We start from the raw sequence: 17,444 nt of genomic DNA, 5'->3' as shown, positions 1-17,444 counted from the left end.
AAGAAAGAAAGAAAGAAAGAAAGAAAGAAAGAAAGAATAAAACTCAGGCTGAAACTGTGACATAACAGTTTCAACTGTTCAATTCTTAAATTATGTACTCTGTTTCATTAGGTCCATTAAAAGACCCAGATGGTCTAGCCCAAAAAACAGAAATTCCAAAGCACAACACACCCTTCAAATCACAGTATTGATGTTTCCTCAAAATAGTTTGGAAAATCAGCATGTCATGCTTGAGTATTCAACCACCCAACTTTTTCTACTTAAAGTTCTGAGTAGATGAAATGGCCTGAAATGTAAAACTTACTGTCTGATGGCCAGCAGCTGAATATGTACTCATTTGATCTGAATAAAAGCATGCCTGACTGAATGTACAAGTTAAACACACATACAATTAAATAGAAATAAAATTATCTCTCACAGTTTGTTTTGTTTTGTTTAGTTTTGTGGGGAGAGGGGCAGAAAGGGAGAGAAGATTGATTTTTAAATAGGGTAACCATTCAAGATGCCATAAAAACAATTAATGAGATCAGTCTTTCTATGCATCAGGAAAAAAAAAAAAAAAAAAAAAAAAAAAAAAAAGAAAAGAAGAACAACTATAAGCACTTTTATAAAAACAGGTGAGGAATTCCAAGATTCACATATTTTTCAAATATGCGGCAAAATGACTACTGAAATACTAGAAGTGAGCACTTTACAGAGAGTGAAAGACACAATGATATTGAATTATAAAATTTTATTGTCCTGTTAAAAATAAGTTCATCAAGTATACTGTTTTAAGTATAGATTGTCCAAATTGTTATGGTAGTAGTTGGAAATAAAACCAATGATTGTCTGTTATTTACAAGAAATAGAAAACAGTTTCACTGTGAAGAATTAGGGGGGGAAAAGAGAGAGAGAGAGCAAAGATTTACAGCTTGCTTATGGATTACAGCAAACTATTTATTTTTATTTTTTATTTTTTTTAGGATTCTGTAACAGTAGAAGTCATTTTTGTGCTATCTTTTGGAATATATATATATATTAATTTTATACTTTGATAACAACTGAATAACTCTCTTCCTATTTTTAAATATAAGCTAATCCTAAGAAACAGCCAATGAAGAGCTCTGAATGACAGCAGAAGACATTTCAAATGTGTTTGCCAAAGCCTTTGATTTCAGCAGCACAGCAGCTCATTTTTGCTCTCACACTAGTAAATCTAGTAATATCAATGAAATAGCTGTGTTCAAAAAAAATCAGTAAAAAAATAAAGATTTTTTTTCCTGTTTTATGGACATGCCTGGGGAGTGAGGCAGACACTGCTTACATCAGTGAAAAATCAAAACCATGAGCAGAAAGCCACAACCTCACCCTTTACTTTCTTGAATATCAGATAGTTCCCTGAAATCCTACATGGTAGCTCTTGTTATTCCAGCCAAGTAAAAGAAGTTACAGTGAAAATGTATATGCAACAAGGGAAGTCTCCTCCTATATTAAGCCTAATCTGCTCAGTAACGCTGCTGTGAGTTGCTGTCTCTAGGGACTACAGGAAAATTGCCCTCTTCAAAGTGAAAGCAGTTTGGCTCTAAACTGCCTGCATCTCTCCTCCAAACCAGGGCACATGTGCTTATCCACCACACTCCTTGCAGCTGCAAAAATACAACTAATCATGTAAGCATGCTACTAAAATTTGAAGGATAATGGCATCTCCTCATCAAAATAATACACACCATAATGTGGATTCTTTAAATCTATCTTTTTTTATTAATAGCTCAATTTCTCAAATTGATTTCTAATATAAAATTTGAATAACTTCCAGTTAATGTTGAGGTTTGATTAAAAAGCAGTAACCTCTTTTAAAAGTCCAGTCAAATAATTTACATGCTTGTGGAATTAAATAACTATATTTATTTCCAATTAATAAATCATTTGCTATTTTAATACCTCATTTAATTTGTATGTACAAAAGAAACACATAACAAATGAAAGCCAGCTTCAAAACCTTGGACATACACATTTCCATGAAAGTGGGACAATGAAATGGGCAGTGAAACGTCAAACACACAGTACCAATATTCTCTGTGCTGCCTACCATTTATAGTTCTCAATACATCCATCCATCCATGAACTTCTGCTGTAGAGATCAGATGACAAAATATGACACAATGTGGGCTTACATTATAATCTAGACTACTTTACACCATCACATTAAGATGGCAAAACCCTTCAAAAGGGTATTCAAAGACCCTGCACATTTATACTGTAAGGAGAAGAGACTTTACAGCACATCAAGAGGAAAGATGTTCAAGTCTCTCAAAAAGAGAAGAGAAAGAAAGAGAGAACTTTGCAGCTGAAAATTTTAAAGAAGAGAAGAAACCAGAGAGTACAACGAGGAAGAAGAAAGTACTAAATACGTTCAGGTAAAATTTGGGGGTTTCCTTTTGAAAGGAAAATGAACATAAAATTTACTTGCCCAATTCAAGAGTGATTGCAAATGTTAAATATGCAACAGGTAAAGAAGAGCTGAATTAAAAAGATGTCAGAAGGGATGCTTCTTCTATTTGTCTGATAATGACTTCCAGCTTTACAAACCACTTGAACATCTTCAAAAATTCAAACAGCTGCATAAGAAGTTCTGTCCTTCATGCTGATGATTAACAGTCAGCATGTCATGGACAGCCAGGTCACAGAAACAGGACCTTTGTATGAATAGTGTTGTCAAGACAGCCAGTAGAAGTGCATTGGTCATTCCTATATGGCAGACTTCCGTTAAGTCTTTTAATCATTGAAGAAAGGTGATTAGGGGAGTGTCTGCACCATAGAAAAGAAGTGGATTTTGAGTGCTTCAGCCCACAGTCAAAAAAGAAAGAGCAATTCCTGTGAGAGCTATTTGAAGTAGAATTGTTTCCAACTAGTTGTCCACATATTTTTTTGGCATTGTCTGCTGCCCCCAAGGATCTTGCTCCTGCTGAAATGAATGGCTCTCTTCAGTGCTCTGTGGGATAGATCAAGCTGGTAATCAAAGGCAGTGGAAAGGCTGGGGAGTGCCTTGCTACCCAAACACATTACAAATGTGCCACAGCAAACTCCATAACTCCCATCAATAAAGGACATGGTCCCCGAGCACTTTTCTGCAGGAACAGCCATCCTGAGGTCCCTCACCCCACTTGACGTGACAGGTAACTACAGCAAATAGATTACAGACCCCAGGCTCCACCTTGGAACAATGCACTCATGTGCAGTATAGACCTGGCACTTCCCCCAGAGTTAACAGGAATGGGTTTATTTAACAGCCTTGGTTACATGCCCTGCCCCACACCAAAACTCACCCCTAGGACTCCTTCCTCTCCTGTATCCCAACTAATCTGCCCATCAAACTCCTCCACAGCTTATCTCAGTATTTCTCTGAATATATTAAACATCATTTTGAAGTAAAATTGAGCACAGATCCCTTCTAGCAGAACATTAGAAATATGTTTTTATTTTAGTTTCATGTCTGGCACATTGAAAAAAATAGAAACTCTGCCTTTAAACATTTCATAGCCTTTTTTATTGCTCAGTGAAACAATATAAAAGTTTTTAGTATCAAATCTTCAATGATCAGCAATTTTACCATGTTAATGGTTCCTGCATGATTCTTAGTTTGAGTCTCACTTTATTTTAAGGAGGTCAGGAATTCATAATTAACTGAGCCCTTTGTAAACTAACACCATTTGAGCAGATCAGAATCTCAACAGTTACAAGCAACGTCACTTACAATCAAGCTGAAAAACAGGAGCTAGTGGGTACTATAATTTCCAATATAGAAATTTAGCTCCCTTAACTTCAAGGCACTCTGTCCACACACTGAAAATAAACAATTTTAGGAACACAGTCTTTTTCCATCAAGCATTAAACATCTGTATTAAGACACAATTAGTAACAAATCATGTGCTGTAATTCATAAGGTTCTGTGAATATCTGCATCGAGTAATAGTGCACTGAGTGGCTAATATAAAAGATATAATACAAAATATGTAAGAAGGATATTCTACAATATATATAAATATATATTTCACTGGTGCATAAATCAGTTGTGGTTTATTAAAGTTACCTCCATGATTACATAAAATCCAACATATTGTGTCAGTACATGCTGAAATACTTGAAGGTCACAACTACTCCTATATCATAAAGATGAACTGCAAAGTGCTACAAAATAAGTTACAACAAAAATATGTAACAATAACTGTGCACATTTATGCATATAAATATTATGAATCAGAAAGAACTACCTTTTAAAATGAAATATTTCAAAAATTATCTGCTAAATTCCAACTCTCTTTTCTCTGCCAAAAGAAAAAGGATCAGATTCTCACCTCATTATTTGGCAATAAATTGTGAATACATAACTCAAATAAGCTGACTTTCCCACATAAGTTAAGACTGGAATCTGTGCTACTGGGTGAAGCTCTGTTTATGATCCAATTTATATCTGATGTAACTCCACTGACTTTAGTTCAAAAAATGCTGATCTAAATGATTCTCTGTTGGTTTACATTCATCTCAATTGCATTGGTTGTTATTTCAAAAGAGAGAGAGATCCCCGGGTAAGCAAGAAATTTGAGAATAAAATAATTAAAAGAAAGTTAAAGGAGAATCAGTATCTAAATAGAAGGTATGTCCCTAAACTAAGATTATTTCCACATAGATGTAAGAAATAAAAAAAAAAAAAACAAAAAAAAAAAAACAGATATTCCAGATATTTTTTTTTCTGAGGAACAGCAGAACACTTGTTGACATCTAACTTCAAACAGGGAGTATGATGGATATCTTTAATAGCTGCTATCGCTTCCCAGATCACCTTGGTATGTGCAGGGTGACAAAGACGCTATTCCTAGGTCATCAGTAGACTTCCAGCTCTACCATTTTCTTTAATGTGGGGAGAAGAACACATCTTAGTGACAGATTTTGGAGAAGGAAAAAAACAAAAACTAAAAAAAAAAAAAAAAACAGCAACTGCAGCTCCCCTTCCATAGCCAATGACAAGTGAAAGAAAGTGTCTCAATACATATAGACCCAGAAGAATGCAAATGTGGACATATTTCTTGATTAATGACATTATTTCAAAAATTTGACCACAGCAGGAAGAAAGAACTTGGATGAGAGAGACGGATGAAAACATAAGAAAATACTCAAAGGACTGAGTCTTAAAAGGCAAAAAGAGAGTAAGTATAATGAGAAAGAACAAAAGGGTCAACACCAGGAAAAAAAAAAAAAAAAAAAAAGATAAGATAAAAAAGATAAAATATACACTATTTCAGAAAGAAAGGGATAGTGTATGCTTTAGAAAGCCATTGACGTTGACAACAGTGTTTCAATGGAAGAGTGAAAATGGCTGAAATTAAAAAGTAAACCCACCCACAGGAAAAACAAAAAAAGAAAAAAAAAAAAAAGAAATAATAATAAAAAAAAGATCAGACAGAAGAGACAAAATATCATCTCATGTTTTGTTGTTAGTTTTAAGGAATTAAAATGAAAAGCTGTGAAATGTAATGAAATCAAAATTCATAGAAATATATGCATCTATCTATCTCAGTCTTTTGCTGTTTGTTTTCATAACAAACTTTCAGATAATATAAAACAGAAACTTCACCTTTCTTATAATGATTCCTTAAACTGAAAAGATCAAGTTATATACTCAGGACTTCATAAGTAAATAGTATGAAAATGAGTGTCTACCACTACTCTCAAATGCATCTCTGTTCTTGCAAAATGCTTGTACCTTCACTAGTTTTTCTCATTCTAGTAAACTCTCCTCAGAGGACAGTATACTGAACAATTAAAGGTACCTCTAAGTATACAATCTCAAAGACCAACTGTATAGTGTTGCTATTCTTGCTCTTGGTTCAGAATCAGCATTCCAGTCTACTAAAGACTTACACTTGCCCAGATTTAAGGACTACATTGCATAATCATGGCCTATCTGAATGTGTAATCAATGGCACTTTTTCAAAACAAAAAAGCATTGATGAGCAGAATTGCCTCCTTAATCCGTATAGATTATGCTTATACTCTGTCTCTTCCTGGTAAAGTCAGTGGAACCACATGCATAAATATAATTTATATGGCCAATTCTGCAATTTAGTGCTTTAGCATTTAAGGCCATATCCTGTCAGTATTCCCATTGAAATCAACAGATTTACACACTTAAATTGTTTGTGGAAGAGTTTTACAAGCCATTTATGCAATAAAATAAATGCAACTTTGCAGTTCACCTTTGATAAATATTATTTATAAAAACAACATCTTTCCAGTTAAGTTCAAACAGAAAAAAATGGACATAGGACACAACGTAATGTAATTTTATCTCAATGTCATTTTGAAGACACAGCAAGAACAAGGCAATAGGAAAGAGTGTGATAGCTTATTTCTGGACTTTCTTGCGTTTTATAGCTGCCTCAGGGCTTGGCTTCACCCCGCTCTTGCAAAAACAGCTACTGACTTGAATGTACTTCTAGAATTCTCCAAACACAACCAATGTCTAAAAGAGAAGTCCAAGGGAGGTGGCACTTCACTGCGCAAGAACACTGTCCACTCCCTAGTGTGCAGCATACAGCTTCCACAACAAGCTCAACAGCCCCTCTCTCATCTTTTCCTTATTTCATTTACCCATCCAGTGGGATCTTATGAAATAAAACAAAACCTAAAAGAAACAAAATAAAATATGAGAAATCATGCTATGAGAAAAAGTCAAAGAAAAAATAATACAAAAGTCCAAACACAAATGAAAACTTGACAATCAAGTACATAAACACAAAATGCATTTAAAGCATATATAAAATGTCAAATAAAAAGGGTTCATGAATGTAAGAAAATGACATTAGCACTATCTTGTGGCCAAGGATTTTGTTCATTAATTCAAAATGCATAAGGCATGTTACCCATTTGTCTTTAACACTTTCAAATGTTCTTATCCAACTGTAATATAATCAATCTAGCATTCTTCAACCAAGGGCTGTAATTTCCATGGGCAGATAAAAGTACTTTGCACAAAGGCCTATAGTGAACAAGCCTGGGTGCACAATTAAGTTCTCTGTCTTTGGCCTGGTCCATCAACCAAGTGAAGAACACAGCAATTCCACAGACTTACTGTAAGTGAACTACAAGGTTACTCTGTAATCTTTGTTTCATACTTTAGGTCATGCAGTTAATTTTCTCTGCCTGCTCCAAACAGGTTCCTGCTCTTAATGACATCAAATAGCTCTATAATGGCTGAAGAAAAAGCTGAACTGGGGGAAATATTATTTAGTTGTCTTATAATCTGTTGTCTTTGAATAACAGGAATTTAAAAATCAACACCTAAATTGAATGGCACATTGAAGTGCAAAATCTCTTCGGTCACATTCTAATTTAGATGAAGGAAAAACCATATGCACCTAACCCCCAGACATTACCTTACCATATAAGGTTAAGAACCTTAAAGAAAATTGTGTTTGGCCCTGTGTGAAATAAAACTATCTGACTCTATAACATAAATACTTCCTGGAGCAGCATTGTCTTACCCAGTCTGTTGTTATCTGATGCAGTTGAGTTATTATGTACATCATTGTTCACAGTCACCATTACTTGTTCTAATGACATTTGAAAAAAAAACATGTGAGTTGTACTATAATCTTGCAAATGTAAACTCCATTATATATATATATATATTGTGCTTGTGCTTTTTTGTTTGTTTGGTTGGTTGGTTTACCTTATTTTAGTAAATTCTCAGTATTTATAAAGAATTGAAAGCTTAAATATATCCCACAGCAATTTAAGAATTCAGGGCCAGATCTTGATTTGCCTCAAGTCAATATGACGTTTGCTATCAGTTTCAAGAGAAGTTGAATTTGACTGTTAGTAATTATGTAACAATGACTAACTCATTTACATTGCATTTCTTGCTTGTTTTAACCTTGAGGCGCTCCTAATACTTTCACCCTGGAAGTAGGTAATGGCACATTCAGAAGCCGAACATGCTAGTTTTGAGCCACTGCACATTTCCAAAACAGTGTGTCAAAATTCCTTTTCTCTGACAATTGATAAGATTCAGTTTAAGTAATCAACAAAAAACAAAGAGGCCTGGCTAAGTAACATAAATACAATAAAAGTCTACTATGTCGTCAAGAAAATTGCACACCTGCAAAGTTGACCTGCATAGCATATACAAGTGGAAAACTCAGTCTAACAGAGTTTGAGGAAGATTGAGGATCTATCTCTAGAGGTTGTACAAAGGTGGCCATTTTTTGTGGTCTTTTCTGAAGTATATTTACTAAGTCACTATGTAGTTATGGCCATGGCATTTTTCTCAAGAAGGTATGAAGTTCAGGATTAGAGGGAAAAAGTGTATCATCACGATTTTGGCAGTATAGTTATGGCCATGGCATTTTTCTCAAGAAGGTATGAAGTTCAGGATTAGAGGGAAAAAGTGTATCATCACGATTTTGGCAGTATAGCATTGAAAGCTACTGCATGGCTGCTACCTTCCCTTCAAAGTTCTTAGGCCTTGAAGAATTCTCCTATGTGGAACGTTGGTTTCCTAAATCTGTGAGACTGTGTACATTCTTGAAAACTAAGTCAAAGGACAAAAATATGTATTTACATAAGCACACATATCTACACCATACTTTTGACACCAAGGCAAATCATCGCAGTTGAAAACTTTCTGGACTTTTAGTTTGTTCCTTACCTGGTCTGGTGCAATCACAGTGAAATCAGATTGTTGTTTTTAATTTCACTTCTGAATTTTCATTCGAGAAGCTCTTAATCGATGAACTATTACTAAGTACACAACATTATGCAAAACACAGGTAGGCAAAAAGTCCATTTATATCCTTAACTGCATCTCTATATTAGTAACTCTTCTAGTCATCAGTGATGTTGAAAACAACCATTATGGAATGAGAGTCAGACCTAGGTCCTGAGCAGTCTGCAAGAGTCAACAAGGCCACAAGGGAGTACTACAAGTCCTGTTGAAGGCATGAGGAGGATTAATAACAAGAAATACACTTAAAGGAAAGAAAGGATTCATACATTCATGCCTCAGTCTACAAATCTGACTCAAAGTGTTCATGTGAACAAACACCTACTATCTACTATTCTATTTTGAGTCTATCCTAACATAGACTCAAAAGTAACAGGACATTCCACATAGCAATAACTTATTTTTTCCAAGCCAGAACCAGTAAAACTAGAACAACTTTTTACATGGGCTTATTAATTTACATAAAGGTAGTCAAACTCCACTTCAAGTCAAATGTAATGAATGTTCTCCAATGGAAACCAAGGCAAAATTTACAAACACACACAGTTGCCACACTTGTTCTAAATGTCTAGTGGCTAGGACATGTGTCCAAGATCTTGGAGACCAGTTGAATTCCTCCTGAGTGCCCCAACCACAACCTTCTAAAAACAAAAATATTGTTCCAATTTTATATATCCGGCTCTTCTATTTCTTTCATGTTTCTTACATGTTCCCTGTCCCTGACCAAAAAAAAAAAAAAATCTTCTTTAGGGTGTAATGAAACAGTCTAAGGAAACTGAACTAAAGTTTCAGGCTTTCATTTTGGTGTAGAAACAAAAATAAAGGAAAGGGAAAGGGGAGGGGGAAGAGGAAGAGGAATGAAAAGGAAACAGTATTGACTTAATCCACTAAAGGACAGAAAGCAAAGAGGTGAAGTATGTAAGAAAGAAAAGAATACAGAAATGCAGAATCTGGGGGTTGGGGTAATGGCTCTGGAAGGATACAAGTGAAACGGAGCAAAGAAAAAGGATTGGGGAAAAGCAACAACAAAAGAAAAATCATGGAAATTGAACAGGAGTGCTTCAAAAATGGTTCCAGGGAAAGTAAAAAAGCTACAAATCCATTAAGCAGCAGGCAATATGGACTTAATTTGTATACTAGCTCTCTGACTATTTGGAGTAATTGAGCTAATAGAAGCAAAATATTATGGGCAATGCGTATTTAGAAGATGGTTTGCTGTGTCCTAACTGCCAGCCTCTCATCTGGCTTCTCAGAGTTCAAAGGAGTCTGTTAGACAGGTTGAGGCAAAGCCTGATTTTGGCTTGCATTGCTGCTGGGGCACTGGATTCTGAGTTTAATATTAGTGTTAAAAAACACTGCTGTTATGTAAGCTGCCACTCAGACTTGCAGAGGAAAGTACACAGAATAATAATAAAAAAAAAAAAAATCAAAATAAAAGTGGAAAAGAGAAAAAGCTATCCATCTTCCCTGTACAAAGAATGACAGAACTTCCTTCATCTTTTAAGAGAACATTATGTATCTGTCTCTCTCAGATGCAAATGTCTTGAACATTATAAAGAAAATACAAAGTAGTTTAAACGATAACACACTGATACTTTAGTTCAATATTTTATCATTCAGAGAGTTCTGAATTCATTATTAGTCTTAAAACAAATTTTTATTCATTATTAGTCTTAAAACAAACAGTGATTTTGCAATGTACTATTTTGAGGACACAAAATTTAATTGCTCTCCCCCAAAAAGCATGTGCTAAATAAAGGGTAACATGATTTATGTTATTAATATAGATCCAGCTAAGCCAACAATTAGGATTTCTTAATATAGTTTTTATCTCACAGTTTGCTTTCTGGAAGTACCACATCCAACTATCTCATGAGCTTTGGAAATATGTCACTCAGATGCTAGCTGATCTGTAACTTCCTAAGAGTTTACTCTCATTGAGAGCTAGATAAAATGCCTTTAAGACCATTTGGTTTTAGCTTTTCTATTCATCATACTAAAAATCACATGATTCACAAAAAGAAAAGCGTAACAGCAAAAAAGCCATATATTTATACATACTCAACTCATTCTGAAAGAAGAGCCAGTCATAAACACTATTCTTTTTATATGCAAAGAAGTCACTTCTTCCTTTAACAAACACACAATTTAATCAGTTAATAGCATCAAAATATCTAATGCATTTCACAGTCAAATTTGGGAATATCACTGTTATGAAGATAGTCACACATCCATCAGTTCAATTTCTGCCTGCCCTGAAAAACCATGATCAAGTTCCTTGTCACAGGTCATGTTCTCTACAAGCCTTCACCTACATCAGTTGGAAAGAAAAATGTCATGATATGGTCTTTTTTGATTTTTTCCACAAAGCAATAGTATAAATTTTAGTTGCTTGAGATTCTTTGTACTCTAATTGGATACGAAAAGATACATTCTGATGAGCTGTACGTAGATGGGAGGTCTGCAGGCAAACTTTCTTGATCATTACAAACCTGATCTAAACTCTGCCAGAGTAAATAAAGGTTTCCTGTAATGATGACTTAACTGAATTTGAAACCAAGTTTCCTTTACTCATATCCCGCTTTCCAAATATCCCTATAAATATATGGAGTTGCATAAGTTCAGAGATCACATATATAAACCCAGGTGCTCAAGGGAAGGCACAATCAAAATAGAAGTTGTTCAATTAAAAGTTCCTCTGTCTTGTTACACTTACTCTCTTCACCAAGTACATATGGTTTATCCTAAGCAGAATGTTACCCAAGGCTTTGATCCAAACAGTATTTTGGGAAAAAAAATAAATAAAAAATAATAATAAAATAAATCTATTACTTTTACTTTTCCCATCTTGGAGACAATCAAGAATAACATGGCATATATCTCTGGTCTTTTAAAATGAACACTGATTTATAGGGATAAAACTCAAATTGCTGAGTGGAAATAAGAAAGTAAAGAGAGGATGTAGCTGGATTACCTAAAAAGGTTTTCTTATCAAGTTTGTCAGTTTCTGATTTCAAATAGAAAATTAAATGAAATAATTAATTCCTAGTTTTATTTTCTTTCTTGGATCTGAGCCACTGCTTCAAAGAGCAGTGAAAGCTAATGCAGTGGCAAAATGAGGACAAAATATCACCTCATTTTTATTCGAAACAAGGAAAGCCTCCTGGAGAGGTTTCTGTAGAATGTTTATTGCACAAAGAATAGTCTTGCCTCATTAGAGCAATGCCTACTCAGCAGCAGAAGATAAAATTCTTTGAAGAAATCCATACTTTTCCTTCAGAATTTTGTATGCACTATGCTCAGAACTACCTTGTGTTTCAGAGAACAGCTGTAACATAAACATATAACACAACTTTTTCTTTATTTCTAAATACCGCTTTTACTCCATGAGACACTAAAATAGTACTTTTCATTTACATCATTAAGAGCTGTAACGATGTACTTATCTATTATTCTTTTCACCTAAAGATAAAAGCATGAATAGAAGACAAACAAAGGAAAACCAAAAGCTAAACATACAGGGAGGGACACACTCTAACTTACTAGAGGACCAGGAATTCCAGAAAATGTGGATCTCAATTTCACATTAGTACTTTTTTTCCAGATAATATTTTCCAGTGACTTATTTTACTTAATAATTGGAATAACTAGGACCAGAAGAGATTAACCAACCTACCCCATGAAATTGTACATCAAGATAAAGAGTCTTGATGCTCTTACTCTGTCTGCTTACAAAAAATAGAAAGTCAGTGCGCAACAATCACAGAATCACCTAGTTTGGAAGAGACCTCCAAGACCACCTAGTCCAACCTCTGACCTAACACTAACAAGTCCTCCACTAAACCGTATCACTCAGCTCTACAACTAAACGCCTTTTAAAGACCTCCAGGGATGTTGACTCAACCACTTCCCTGTGCAGCCTATTCCAATGCCTAACAACCCTTTCAGTAAAGAAGTTCTTCCTAATATCCAACCTAAACCTCCCCTGGCACAACTTTAGCCCATTCCCCCCTCATCCTGTCACCAGGCACACTGGAGAATAGACCAAACCCCCACCTCGCTACAGCCTCCTTTAAGGTACCTGCAGAGAGCAAGAAGGTCACCCTTCTCCAGGCCTCCTCTTCTCCAGGCTGAACAATCCCAGCTCCCTCAGCTGCTTCTCATAAGACTTGTTGTCCAGACCCCTCATCAGCTTTGTTGCCCTTCTCTGGACTTGCTCAAGCACCTCCATGTCCTTCTTGTAGTGAGTGGCCCAAAACTGAACACAATACTTGAGGTGCGGCCTCACCAATATAACAATACATCATAATAACATCAGGATTATTTATAGTAAACCAAAACTTAAAGAGTGTTTGCTCTCCTTTGTAATTCTTCAGATTACTACAATGTTATGAAAAGATTTCTTTTCCGCTATCACTAGCTTTTCTCTAATGTTTAAATTTATGCTCTGCAGGTAAGGATACATAGTTTGTCATTTTATGGATGCTGTCACCTGTATAAGATTTTTAAATGGGCTTAATAAAATTGGATCCATTAACATTAGTGTTGTAGGCAGCATTCAATCTACTTAATGGTTTGTTTCATTGATCTACAAGTTCATAAAATGAGTAAGGGGGTCAAAAAGAATTATATGTACTTTACTAAAGGACCCTATAAAGCTGTTCTGTGTGAAATGAGTTAGGACCAAGAGATAGTTAAACTTGACCTGTCTACTCCAAATTTTAGAGGCCAAAAATATTTGGGGCTAAGATTCTCCTACATTGCCAACAAAGATCAGTTAATATTTTAATCTGTTTTTCCCTTTGTCTGATTTGGAATTTTTATTTTATTTCCTTGTATGATACATTGGAAGGTGTGCTTATTTTCCAAGAAGCCAGTAGAAAATGAAACTTTTGCAGTCAGCTCTCTTAAGAAGAAAATATTGCATCTTTCTCAAAGAGAATCATTACCGTTATGTCTTCCAGCACAATATCTAACAGGCATCTCCTTTTACATCTCTGCTTCTGATGCTGTGGTTGCTTTGCTTGCTATTGATTAATGACAGTCAAGGACATTAAAACCTGAGACTCAAAACACCAGTGCTCAGAGCTAGTTAGTGCATTTATTTTGCTCAGCTTTTAATTCAAGTGCAGCTTAAAGTAAAAAGAAAGAATGTAAATAAGCAACCATTCAGATTCAAAAACACTACAGAAACAGCAGCTCCCCATAGAACCTCAGAAAATGCACATTAATAGAAACTCACTTCTTAGGAAAGGGCGTAACAATTACTATCTGCATACATTTAAAAACATAGATGTCTGCAGGTTATTTTACACTTCATTTGCATGAAACACTGCATGCCTGAGAGATCAATCAATACATCTAGGAACATTTTCTCCAAGCTTTCTGCAGGTACTTGAAAAGTCAAAGCTGTTAAGAAAAAAGGCTGTTTATGTTATGACATCCCCTGCATTTCTGTTTAATACACTCATTGGTATGAATATAAAATACAGAAATGCTACTATATAGATCCATTTTTTGACAAAAAAAAAAAAAAAAAAAGATCAGAGAACATGAAGGACACAGTATAATGATGTCTTACCCCTTTGAAAAACAGAATCAGTCAAATCAGTCAACTTCAAAACCATTCTGTCTGACTCTACCTGAATATTGAAGCCAACTCCACCATCGCTTAAGTTTGTATAATTCCAAGGCTAAATAGATATTCCACATTTTCACTACACAGTCTTTTGACTTAAACTGGCAGGGCAGGTTATATATAGAATAAGGGGAAAATGTTGTTTATTTTAGTACAGTAAGAGTTATGGAACTGTATCATGTATATTCATTTATAGTGTGATTATTTTACTTACAATAATTTCAACTTACAATACTTCTATACTTCCTTGATCATTACAGGCCTCATAGTTGTTATTGAACAATTCTCCAGTTTCCTTTCTATGACATTTTAGCTTGAGACTGTGAAGTTTGAATGCTTCTTACAAGACATATATGCTAATCACTGGCTGCATCTAGTAAAACAGTTCTCTTTCTTTTACTCCATTAATCTCAGCTATCTCTCCTTACATTTATTACCATTCAAGAACTTCCATGTGGCAGTTAATGATCTTCCTTATAAAATCTGATCTGTGCAAATGCTATTGAGAAGTAGCACGGTCAATGATTAGGATAATGGACTGAGAGCAAACAGCCAAGAGACAAATTCTAGCTAGCCTAGTCATTGTTTTACTTCACGAACACTTCTACTTCATTTCTGTGCATCTTTTCTTCCTTCTTCTTTTGCAGACCTGAAGGCCTTGGGGCACGAGATTACTGCCACACTTTGATACAACTTTGGTTCAAGTATTTCACCCCACAGATCCTCTCCTATTAGAAAAATGAAGACAGTTCCCACAAGGAAAAAACAAATATCCTTAACTCTTATCACAAATCCTTATGCTACAGGTCAGGGAAGAGACAAACTGACAGTTGTCTTCCACTGAACCTTATGCGCATTTGTCCTCCTCCAAGCGTCACAGGGACTTTGAGGGCAGAGCAGGATGACACATAGGACAGTTCCTTGTGAACCTCACAGTCTGTATTTATAGCCCAGAAAAGCCATCCCAAAGTCTGGTACACATTTTGCAAGCATATGCATTAAGGTTCTGCACCACTTAATGCTACAGGAACTTTCCTGTCTCCACAGGTACCACGTTAAGTTGGAATCACACTTTAGGACACCACTTGTCTGTGAATGTTCTGGTGGTTCCTCCCAGACAATGAAGATGGAAAGTATTTTAAAGGAAAAACACTGCACAGCTCAGTACTACATAAAGCAGTCTGAGTCTCCTGAAGAGCAGTTGCTTGGAACCAAAGTGAAAATAATGTGTTCTTCCTCCTGTTTGTCCTTAGTTTGCTTTGTTCTGTTCTCAGTTTTACATTTGCAAAAAATGGGTCTCCTTTCAAAGGAGCACTCTTCACAGGATGCAGCAAAGAACAAAGGGGAGAATGGTACTGCAAGATTGTCCTGGGGAAAAAGGGAAGCTCCTACTCTTTGTATTTATAAATACTACCTCTGGTACCTTTCTGACAGAATTAAATACTTACTGTATTTAACAGGATAATTGCACCTAAAGTAAAGCAAAAAAAGCTGCATCTGAAGACTCAGTCACTTTTGTATGGGAGAAAGTAAACAGTTTTACTAACTGACACAGTGTAATTATAAACTTAGTTAACATGAAATAAATTAGACATTAATCTATAATGGTACTGTTTAGTTGCTTATTGTCTTAACTGCCAGCAGAGTCTATTAGCAAGAAAGTGAATAAGACTGTCTTCTTTTTTGATATTCTCTTCCTGCAACTGGAGCTATTCAGTTTCTCATCCATATCCGCTACACAGCGTGCTATATGTGCTATATATCTTTTTTGGATTCTATTTATCTGCTACCACTGATGCACCATAAACCTAACTTTCCAAGCTGTGGAAACAGCAACAAAGTCAGTCTTTCTGCACGTCGACCAGGCCTTGTGTCCTGCTACCCAACCAAAGAAAACCACTCCAAGAGGTATTTCTAGCATAAATTTTGTATGGAAAGACTGGTACAAATTAGAACACAAATGACTCCACTAGAACAGAGTAATCATGTGAATTCAGATGGGGAGCCAACACAAGAAAAGATTCAAACAGCAGTTACAAGCCAAAAACTTGCTCAGGACATATCTGTGTTTGTAAATAATAATAAAAAAAAAAATAAGAAAAGGCCAAAAATCTTCTTTTAATGTGTATCTTCTTTTTTAGCCACAATTATTTCATCTACCTTTAGTTACAGCACCTTTTTGGCCTAAGATAATTAGAACTCTCCTGGTCAATGTCCCACTATGGTTCAAAGCATGGATCAAGAATTATTAACAATACAGAGTATGGATGAGGCCACTTTTTTGAGGGAGTATGGAGAAAATACTTATGAATACGTGGGCATTATGTACACCTTTCCCTCTGGGCCAAAGAATACCCTAGTCCTATTTGCTTTGATGGCACATTCAGAGTCTCAAATGATGCCTTACTTTGCCACAGAAGTGATGAAATTATACAGTACACACAAACTACATACTATACCTACTTTCCAGGGAGATTACATAACAGATAATACAGAATTGAGTTATTTCTGATTACCTGAAGTACAATGGAATGGAAGGGGTGTGTCAGTTACATTAAATGCACTCGTATTGCAACTGGCTAATTAATTTTCAAAATAATTACACCAATTTTGTTAATGGAGGACACAAAACTTGGTATTTGGCCTGTTCTAATTATTTAGGCTTGGTGCCATGAATCAATACTGATGGAACAGAAAAAAAAAAAAAAATTGACATTCTCTCTGAAAAATGTATTAACAGGTACTTGAGAGCTCATGTGATTTTATTCTTGTCTGGACTGGAAAAGAAGATGATGATTGAAAACATGTTAGCAAATTTAAAAACAAAAACAAACAAACAAACAAACAAAAAAAAAACACTCATCTAAAGAAACTAGTCTAAACATGGTATTTCGGCCTTTTCCCCAGATATAGAGCTGGATTTGCTTACACCAAATGGATTCTTACCAAGCTCTACTTCAAAATGTATTTCTAATGAACAATAGAAATGAAAAATAATGATAATGAAAAAAAAAACAGCAAGTTGCATTCTCATCCTATTAT

General features: G+C 35.2%; 1 protein-coding gene across 7 annotated transcripts in view; it reads right to left on the bottom strand.

The window, feature by feature from the left end:
• Positions 1-17,444, bottom strand: part of NTRK2 (neurotrophic receptor tyrosine kinase 2) — a 209,245-nt gene that overhangs the window by 110,257 nt on the left and 81,544 nt on the right. For 2 of the 7 annotated variants that reach the window (XM_035310591.1, XM_035310592.1), the window contains 2 exons: positions 7,524-7,592; positions 5,563-6,664 (listed from right to left, as the gene is read on the bottom strand). The exons of the other annotated variants lie outside the window; for them this stretch is intronic. In XM_035310591.1, the coding sequence (XP_035166482.1) occupies positions 6,627-6,664; positions 7,524-7,592 (107 nt within the window). In that variant the 3' untranslated portion in view covers positions 5,563-6,626. Of the gene's footprint in view, positions 1-5,562; positions 6,665-7,523; positions 7,593-17,444 lie in introns of those variants that run through there. 7 annotated transcript variants of the gene reach the window in all.

This window comes from Oxyura jamaicensis, chromosome Z, assembly GCF_011077185.1.
Source record: "Oxyura jamaicensis isolate SHBP4307 breed ruddy duck chromosome Z, BPBGC_Ojam_1.0, whole genome shotgun sequence".
Taxonomy (NCBI): domain Eukaryota; kingdom Metazoa; phylum Chordata; class Aves; order Anseriformes; family Anatidae; genus Oxyura; species Oxyura jamaicensis.
Note: the sequence above shows the minus strand (reverse complement) of the source record. Positions and strands in the feature narration are given on the sequence as shown.